At 52.5% G+C, this 9865-nt stretch overlaps 1 protein-coding gene across 1 annotated transcript in view; it reads right to left on the minus strand.

The window, feature by feature from the left end:
* Positions 1-5281: 5281 nt before the first annotated feature.
* The window catches only part of P3H2 (prolyl 3-hydroxylase 2), a 15651-nt gene continuing 11067 nt past the window's right edge, over positions 5282-9865 (minus strand). The window contains exons 8-14 of the mRNA XM_009635616.1: positions 9632-9759; positions 8937-9032; positions 8696-8846; positions 8099-8216; positions 7512-7587; positions 6468-6608; positions 5282-5374 (exon numbers count right to left, since the gene is read on the minus strand). Coding sequence (XP_009633911.1) covers positions 5282-5374; positions 6468-6608; positions 7512-7587; positions 8099-8216; positions 8696-8846; positions 8937-9032; positions 9632-9759 — 803 coding nt within the window. The remainder of the gene's footprint in view (positions 5375-6467; positions 6609-7511; positions 7588-8098; positions 8217-8695; positions 8847-8936; positions 9033-9631; positions 9760-9865) is intronic.

Below are 9865 nucleotides of genomic sequence, written 5' to 3' on the forward strand. Positions count from 1 at the left end.
CATATATATTTATATATATATATATATATATATGTGTGTGTGCCCACATATATATGCGCCCACATATATGTGCCCATATATATATATGTGCCCATCCATGGCTGGGGAAGAGCACAACACAGTGGGACCCAGGCAGGGTCATACCCTGCTGCACAGACAATTTTCCGCAGGAAAAGGTGGCTCTTCTGGTGGGATGTGGGCGTAGGAGCAGTTGTGGAAACAAAAGACATGCATGCTTCTTTCCTTTTTTTAATATAGTTCTTCCCCAAAGCAGGACTAGCCCATTATTGTCTCACCGCCAGCACTATTAGAGCCAGCTGGTTTGTTCTTTTTTTCCCCCAGGTTGGGTAAGGGTGTGGACAGGAGGAAACAACTTTTTTTTTTTTTTTTTTTTTTTTTAATGCCAGGTTTTCATGGGAAGATGTTCGGCTGCTTGTCAGTGCTCAGCTTGGCTCTGCCCAAGTTTAGGCAGGAGGGCTAAGCACTGCTCAGTGTAATCTCCATCTCATTCCTCTACTCACATCTTTTCCCTGGCCAAATCACTGCAGCTTGCAGGGAGCCAGCAGCTGCAGTGCAAAGCTGACAAACCAGCCCAGACTCTGCTCCCACCCACGACCAGCAGCAGAGCTGCCTCTGAGGTGGGGAGACCTTTGCAGAGGGACAGGCCAACCTTACATGGCTGGCAGGGATGGCGCCACCCAAATTGTCCATCCCCAGGGCAGAGACCGAGCAGCAAGGTGAGGAGATGGCAAGAGGGACGCAGCTGCAGGGTGGGATGGAGTGGCAGCAAAAAGAGGCTCTTCAGCCAGACTGGCTGCTTGCAGGGCTTGCTGCTGGGTCTCCAAGAGTCATCAAAGCCTCCGTATTTTGGGCTGTCAGGCTAGCTCCTGGCAAACAGAGAGGACATACAAAAGGTCCAAATACACCATATTTTATAAGCTTTTCATGCCCCAGCTTGGAATCAGCAGCGATTAGTCATCATCCAGTGGAGCTGCTGGAGACTGACTTGTCCGCACGGCCCTAAGCCTCCACAACAATATTGGTGAGGTTCAGTCACTTAAAATTAATGCCTCAAAAAGTCTTGCAGGCTAATGCCTATGGACATGCCCAGGCTTTATTAGACTATATAGCCCCTGGATATTAAAGAGCTTTAGGTATTTCAGCCTTGACTGTGGATTCAGGAATTTGTAAATACCCACAAGTCTTATTTTCAGGTGAGGATTCAGGGATGAGCTTTTGGCTGGAGGGAAACTTCCCCCAGCCACTTGCAGTAAAGCATTTACAGCCCAAAGGGGCTCAGTCTTAGACTTTCTGCTGGCCCCTGTTGCTGGTTCTTTGCTTGTACAACATGTTTTCCATGTTCCTACCCTCTGCACAAGGCAGGGTGCCTTGCTGGGCTACCATGACCCCTGCTAGCTGCTGCTCCCCACGATCCTGTGCTCTTGCCACCACCAGCTCTGTATGCTCCCTGACTGCAAAGTGCAATGATTCATCTTCTTAACGAAGGCATCCATTTCATCTGTACTTTTTCCTGAAAGACTACTGATTCCCCCTTGCTGAAGGCATGCCTGTGGCACAGACGGGGATAACAAAAATAAAGCTCCTTGCTAGTAAAGATCCCCTGGCATTGAGTAACACCATGCAGGGCTTCATTCAGAGCAACGGCCGCACCCAAACGTGTGCACATACATGCACATACACAGCCACTTCAGTTGTTGTTTTAAACACTTTTAAATTCTATTACCTTTCCTTTATGAGTTTGTTGGGTTTTTTTCTCATTGAATGTCATAAATCAACCCTGCTAATCCCACCCTAGATACATTATTAGTATTAGGAAGGGCATGGCAGAGTTAACAAGGAACTAAGACACAGTTCAAGCATCTCTGTCTCCAAACCGCTCCCATTGCCTGTGACAGGGGGCACACACAATGGCCAACACGTAAGTAGGTTGTGGTTCCCTTCAGTGGCCAAGCGTTGGCTAGAGGAGAGCAGAGCTGGCCTGGGAGCCATGAAGCTTGCTCTGAAATGCACATCAGCTTCATTCTCAGTGGTGTGACTTGGGGTGCTGCCTCCTTGGGGAGCAGCTTCGTGGAGGGGCTTTGGGAAGCAGCGATTCCCAGACTGGCAGGGCAAGAGGGGAATAACCAATGTGAGCCAATGTAGCAGGAAGCAAAAATGTTAGTGCACCAGGTTGTCCCTGGGGTGTATTTGACCAAGGAGGAGTGTATGCATTTGGGTTTTGTTGTTAGCTTTCTTCACCAGGGATGCCGGTGCCCTGTGGGCTGGCTGGATGTGAACCTGACAGCTCTGGCAGATGCCAGGCCCCTACATAAAATCTAGGAGTTAAAATTCATTTCTCAGAGGCCAAGCCACCTTGGTGGCAGCCCACCCCACCTGGATACGAAAAAGACCCAAAAGCCTACACTGTATTTTGGTGCACATCCCAAAGACGTCTGTAACTTGCTCCTGTGAGGCTACGGTGTGCCAATAAATTTGGCAACCACCTCTGCTGTTGCAGCAGAAATACAAATCTGCTTCTGAGCTAGACTTTGCCAGAGCAGAGAGCTGGAAAAACAAACAAACAGGAAAAGTGCCTTTGATGCACTGTATTCCTGCTTCCTCGCTTCAGTCTGGCATGGACCACAGGCAGCTCTTGGTGGCCAAGCAGCGCAGTGAGCCCATGAAGCCCTTCTTGGGGATTTGGGATTCGTGTTTGCAATTGAGTCCCAAAATGTTGCATCCTTCTGAGGCTGCTCCACTGTTCTCCACCAAAGCTTCTATTTCATCAGGAGCTGGCCAGTGCCCTGCTTTGGTCTCCAGCCTGCTGCACATCCCAGCATGGCACGGGGGATGTAACACCCTTCCCCTGCTCTCCAAGTTCCTGAAGTGTGCCAATGGTACATAAGTAAGTTATTAAGCAGCTGGATGCAGAGCAGAGGAGATAGAGAGGCAGGCAAATGCACACACATAACTTTACTTAATCCTGTCCACCCCAGTGCCTCTGACTCCCCTCCAGCACAGGGGATATGTGCCTGTGCTCTAGGGACTGGGGCAGAAAACCCCAAAGGGAGCAGCACCATCGTGAGACAAACTGCATGCCACCCAGTCTCCCCTTCTAATATTTGGCAAAAGACAAAGACAGGCCCAGATGTTGTGTTTAGTTTATTTCCCCTAGATTTAGACACAGCTCTGGCTAGCCACCACAGCAGCAAAGAAACCACCAGCCCCCCTGCCTCCCTGCAGCAGGGCCAGCTGGGGGGGATCCCTGTGGCTCCCAGGAGGAGGGAGAGGAGGGGGTAGCTGCATGTAGGAGTCAAGCCTTGGATGCAATATGGGGTACAACACAACCTGTGTTTCAGCTCTCCAGCTGCCCTCCCATCTTCCTTCCAGCTTTTCCTCTGGCTATTTTTTTTTAAAAAAAGAGGGGTTAAGCATTTACAGGGGAGGCTTTTAAGCAGGGAAGGGGCTCTGCATGATAAACTGTGGGGAGTTCCTTGGGGAGCCCACACAATTAATCTTTTCAAGAGTCTATGAGGAGGAGAGAGAACCTCAAAGAAACGAGCCACACTGGTGGCTCAGAAACACTCCAGAGCTTTCTCCCCTGCAGATTCAACACTGGGGGATGTGCAGCAAATGACCCTTCCCTTATTTTCTAGGCAGTAATGGTGCCGCCTTTACAGTCTGGGCATTTGTTTTTCCAGATGCACTGAGCTCCCTTTTATCTTGCCCAGCTTTTGAGGAGGTCTCTGCAGAAGGACCTTCCTTGCCTATGGCCTTTGCAGCCAGTGACTGGATGAGAAGACAGTGGTGCTGAGCCTGGAAGATTTGGGTAGGCACAAGCGGCATGAATGAAGAGAAAAGACAATTCCCTATCGCAGATTTCAAGTCCTGGGAATGCCAAAGCTGGCAGAGGGGAGCACAAAAGGATTGAGAAAGTGCCAGTGCAGCAGGGGTCTGAGCAAAGCTACTCAGGGATTCAGACTCCAGCCAAGATCCCTGCAGTGCTTTCTGGAGAGACAGCAGCCTTGCAGTAAATTCAACAGTAAGGATTGCTGCAGCCTGCCTTTTAGGAACTGCTTTCTAACAGCAGAAGCTGTTGAGTCAAAATAAAAGCTGTTCCTATGTCTGGGATGTGGGTAATTCTGTGACTTCAGTGCTTGTTCTGATTGAGGTAGGGACTGCTCTGGTCCCACGCACAGGAGTCAATTTAATGGTGGTAGGGGGATGACTTACTAGCTTAGGAGTAGTTACTGACACGGTAAATCTCCTGTGATAAGCAATATGTGTTTTCAATGCAACATCCTCAGACTGGGTCAGACATACTCCCGAGCAAAAAGATGCTACCACACCATGAACATCTGCTGCTTCTGCACTGTCAGGATGGGAGGATGCAGCCAGGACATCTCGAGTACAAAGCCGCACTGTGATCATCCAACAACACAGCACTGTAACAACCCTGAGCCTTTCAGCTGCTTTCCAGCATGGACCTGGAAATGATGACTTTTAACTTTGTGTTTTACCAGCAGCAGCACTGGACTGGAAGCAAAAAAGGGCACGGTGTGAAGTAGTTTCTTTCATGCGTCCCAGGCCACTAGCAAGAGCAGGGACTGAACATGAGTGACAGACCCTATTTCACCGGAGTCAGCTACAAATCCAACCCCTTCTTGCTTGTGCACAGCTCGTGCCCCTGCCCAGCAGGTGATTTCTGGAAGCTCTGCTCAGAATTAGTACCCAAACACCAGCTTTGCATGGCTATAGAGAGACACGCATTTTGCTAGGACCCGGTTTTGCTTTGTCTTTTCCCTAAAAAGCATATTTCAAATGGTGAAGGGTTCTGAGATAAAAATAACTGACCTGTGCTCCAGTTTCCCCCAGCACAGCACTGCCTGGGTCTTCAGCCAGCACTCAGCAGGGGCAGAAAGACTGGTCCATTATCACACCTGAGACATTTCTCTAGCAGAGGCTAAAGAGAAGCAGCTATTTCTGACTGAGGAAGCAAAAAAGGGGTTCTCCAAGGGGGCACAGTGGGCCTGAATGAGTCCTGACAAGTGCTAGGGAAGGAAAGGGGCTCCCAGGGGCAGAGTCAGTTCCAGCAGGAGATGCTGGCACAGACATGAGGGGTCCCAGCAAGAGCTGTGCTAAACACAGAAGAGGCACTCCTCAAACTCCACAGTCATATTAACCTGTTAATTTATACAGTGGCTCTGTACAAAAATAGAAGGGTTCTAATAAGATTAACAATATTAAATAAATATTTAATAGAAAAAGTCTTTGGCCTAGTTCATAGCTCATCCTTTGGGTTGATATTCATTTCATTGGGTCCTAAGTGCTCCTGGTCCAACATCGCGATCACTTCATCTGCCTGGATTCGCTCCTGCAAGAGGGGAAGGGAAGACCCTGTAACAGCAGAGCTTCAGTGCTGCTCTCAGCTTATTCATTGGGGCTCAGCCAGCTGGGAGCAGCCACAGCAAGCGCTTCAGCCAAGGACCAGCAGTGTAGCTGAGAGGACAGGGGACAGCCTCAGACTCGTGCTGGGGATTTGCTGGGCAAAATTAATCAGATCACTTTGCACCGCAATACCTAATTCCCCCCTCCCTCCAGGGGCTGCAGCGCTTGGGGCAGAGCTGATGTACTGCCGTTCCCTTATCACACCTCACTACCAGCCACTGCCACAGCATACCCGCCTCCCGTCCCCTCCACTTGACATGCATTTCCAGCTCCCTGGGCAGGGCTGATCTCCTTCCACACATGTACCAAGCACGGAGGAATTTCAGCTAGTGCCAAAAAGCAGTGAGTGCATATCTGAAAATAAGCATCTCCCAAAATCTCACTGTCCACTTGCTTCATGAGGCAAAGGCATGAGGGCTTTGCTCTCTCCCTGCATTTAGTTTTGCTTGGGCTTTTATCTTTTGTTCTTATAGACCAGAACTGCTATGGAAGGGAGGCAGGGGCTGGTACAGCAGGCTTTTAAAAAAGAATTTGGAGGTTGCCTGTTGAAAGGCACCACAGCCCAGATCTCCCAAGGCATCTGGGTGTCCAGACCCATGGCCTTCAGGCTGCCAAACCACCTTTCAGGACCTGGCAGCAGCTGCAAGGCATTGGCCTCTGAGCTGCATATGGCTGTAGAAGACTTTCCCGTTCATCAGGTTATTGCCACTAGGTGTCAGAAATGGCCAGTCCAGCCCTGTGCTGAGCCCTCCTGCACCCCGCTCAGCACCCCAGCCTGGCCCTGCACTCCACAGGCCCAGGGTGATGGGTGCCCAGGAGCATGACCGGCAGGGAAAACCGTTTGGTCCCAGGGCCACCAGCTCGGGTCCCTGTGGTGCAGAAGACGGGAATGCTGCTGGTGGGGTTGTGATAGGGAAAAAATAGATGTGCTGGGACTGGAGGCTGAAGACGGTCTAGGTTCCTCCGGGATGCTGTGAATGCCCCCCTGGCTCCCCTCACATCACGATGGAGGGACTCACCAGCTCTCTGTAAAGAGGGTCCAAGGTGAACCAGAGAGCCACGGCACACCGCTGGCCTTTCGTAACCGCTTTCACCCCATGGGGGTTCTCGCCGCCTGATGAGAAGCTGATCATTCGCCCGCACTTGGGCTTGATGGAGGCCTGTGGGAAAACAGCAACATCAGGGTGGCAAGGAGCAGCATGGCTGCATGCACTGGCCATGTCTGGGCTTGTCATGGTCCAGGGCCTGGGATCTTACTGGGCATCTCTCTGCATCACCCCAGGGCCCAGTGAGGTGCTCTAGAGAACATGCAGAGCTTTGGGCATAGCTGTAACAATGTGTGGGGTAAATAAGGAGGTGTGAGGCTTGGTCCTGCTGCACAGACATCATGCAGAAAGGAGGTGGTGCCATGGAGTCCTTGCAAAGCTTGCAGGTGACCACCTACAACAAAACAGAGCCATGGCATAACTCCAGGGAGGTTCAGGCTAACCCTGACATGGGCTGTGAAACACCCCTTCCTCCTCTGCTAAGTCCACAACAGGTATCCTGCAGGACTTCAGGGGCAGAAGTGCTAACCAAATCAACCCCCTGGCACAGGTCTTAGGTTGCAAGCTACCCTCCAGCATCTACTGGCCTTCAGAGCCCCAGCATGGTGCCCAGATGCTCTGTCCAACCACAGAGCGGGTGCCCAGCCTCCCAAATGGCCCCATGCCGAGGCAGGGGCTTGTGACAGAGCCCCATCTCTCTCAAGAACTGATGTCCACCACTGTGACCTGCCCTGGGCCAGGCAATGCATATGTACAGGGCATCGCTTCATATTTGGCCACGAGATGGGGTGGGAGCTCAGCGGTCCTCCAGGCATGGACAAGTCTCAGCCATCCCGCTGCTCTGCAGGTTTCCTGCTCAGTGCAGCCTTGGGGCAGGGCTCAGAAGGTCTGTGCACCTCTTCCAGCAGGATTTTGTATGGGCTCTTTCCAAGGTAGGAGCCACAGGCTGCCTGGGGAAGCTCAGACCCTCAGCACAGGCTGCTGAGGAACGGCATTTGGTTCACAGCACCGACTTACCGTCACAGTTTTGGCATCCATCTCGGTGAAAATGAACTCGCCACCTTCAAAATCTGCATTCATGTACAAGAGGGCACTGGGGGAGGAAGAGGGAGACCCCTGTGAGGGGAGCAGCGAGGATGACTGGGGGCTGACCCCTGCCTCTGGGGCAGATCCACTGAGATGTGGGTGCGGGGATGGCCAGGCAGGGGAGGTCCTGCTGTGGGGCCAGTCGGGGCCACCCGAAATTCCCCCATTTTGGAGCCACAGCTGAGAACCAGCAGATCTCTCCTTGGCTAGGGGACAACTCTCAAAATGTCCCCTGGGTCCCACCAGCTCTCACCCTCCCAGTCTGCACCAAAAACACCTGACAGAGACATAGCCCTGTGGGCCACACCTGGGATCTCCCAACCCTAAAATATCACAGAGCCATTAAAGTTAAACTGTGTCTTGAAGCTTAGCCACGATGCTTGTGGCCACCAGAAACTACCTGCTGGATCCCACTTCTGCCATGGCTGGGATGTACCAGCTTTAGGTCTGCGGAGCAGGATGCCCAGCCTCAGGGAGGGTCCCTGGGCACTCTTGGGGCAGTCCCCCTTTCTTTTTACCTGTAATCCCGAAAGGTGTAGGCAGGAGGCTCCTTCCAGCATTCGTTTGCCTCAGGGTCCAAGAGGCAGTTGTCAGCATGGATGGGGTGGCTCAGGTCGTTCCTCCTCTCCTGCTGGCCTAGGCAGGACCATGTGGAGGAAGGGGGAAGGAGAAGGGATGGATGAGATGGAAATGCCATGCTCTGTGGGGTCTTTCATGGTGGGGAGCCTGCCCTGACCCCACTCCAGGTGGTGTTCACAGGTGAGAGGAGGAAAAGGAAGGCTGGGGAGAAAAGGCAACATCTGAGGACTCAGATCTGCACAGCTCTGCTTGTTCCTTGCTGCAGGGAAGCAAGATGAAGGGCTGGGAAGGGGGGGCATGGAAAGGAGAAGGGACAGTGAGAGGAGGCAAGAGAAGAGGGAGGAGAAAAGAGGAAGAGTTGGAGACAAGAAAAACAAAAGAAACCCCAGAAATGAGCTTCTTTGGGACAGCAATGCCCACCCTTTGCTGCTGTGGGGACGGTGACTTTGCCCAGCCCTTGGCCACCAGTTTAAGCATCAGGTAAAACAGAGCTACGCTCACGCTTGGGTCCCGCCGCCTGCCCCCTGAGCCCTCACCGGAGAGGGCGGTGCGGCACACCAGGTGGGTGTAGGAGAAGTAGAGCGTGGAGTTCAGCATGAAGTAGGACTCGACGATCCTGCGAGCCTTCTCGCTGATGTCGTAGAAGAGCCGGGCGCTCTTCAGGGGGACGCGGCCCTCGTAGCCATACTGGGCAAGAAGAAGGAGCAAGAGAAGGTCAGCACTGTGCACCATCTGGGAGGGAGGGCATGGAAGAGGAGGAGGAGGAGGGAGCTGTACCTTGAGGGCTTTGAGGACAGTGGCTCCTTCAAATCTCTCATTTGGGGTGTGGGGGGAGGTTTTGCCCCTGTAACCATCTCCAGCCAACATGATCCCCTGAAAGACAGGAACATGGGTTAGTGGTGAATTAGTTCCCCAGGAGAGGAGGAGCTGCAATGGAAGCATCTTGACCCTCTTCCCCAAATCCCCCAGGTCTGCATTCACTGGGACAGGTGAGTTGCATGGAAAGGCGCTGAAGCTCTCCATGAGCATGGTCCATTCTGAGATACTGGAAAACAGCCACCCACCTCCTGACTGGGGATGTTCAGGCACCCTCAGTCCCTTCCCAGGCTCGGCTGATGATGAATGAGAAGGCTGAACCAGGCTTGTGGATGAGCATCCTTTGGGTTGTGTATAACATGGGGCAAAGAGCTGTTTCTGCACAGGCTCTGTCTTGCAGCATGCTTCTAAGAGCAGCCCATGATGGAGCAGCAGCTCCCGTGCTGCAGTTATAGGTGTATTATAGGGATAAGCATCCAACTACCCTCCATGGGCATCCTGGCATCAGTGGCAACACTCAGGAGTGAGGCATGAACCCAGAACCTCTCCAGGGGCTGATCACATGTTCAGCTCTCACAAGCCAGATGGAGGGGAGAGCAGCAGGCACTCAGCCCACGTGGCAGCCCTGTCCTCCCTCAGGGGCATTGCCTACTCACGCTGGCCACCCTGTGAAGCTCTCGGCACTGCTCCTCCGAGATGACGTTGTCCAGTAGTACTCGCTGGGTGCCATTCAGCTGCTGTGAGTTGTAGACAAACTTCACATCACTGTAGAGAAGTGGACCCCCTGATGGAAAGAGAGACACAAAACGACACTGCTGAACAAGCCCTGGCCTCATTGACATCTTGTACCATGGCTGAGGGCCAGCTGAAGTCACCCGGGTGTGCTGCCA

Source organism: Egretta garzetta, unplaced genomic scaffold, assembly GCF_000687185.1.
Source record: "Egretta garzetta isolate BGI_Z169 unplaced genomic scaffold, ASM68718v1 scaffold333, whole genome shotgun sequence".
Taxonomy (NCBI): Eukaryota; Metazoa; Chordata; class Aves; order Pelecaniformes; family Ardeidae; genus Egretta; species Egretta garzetta.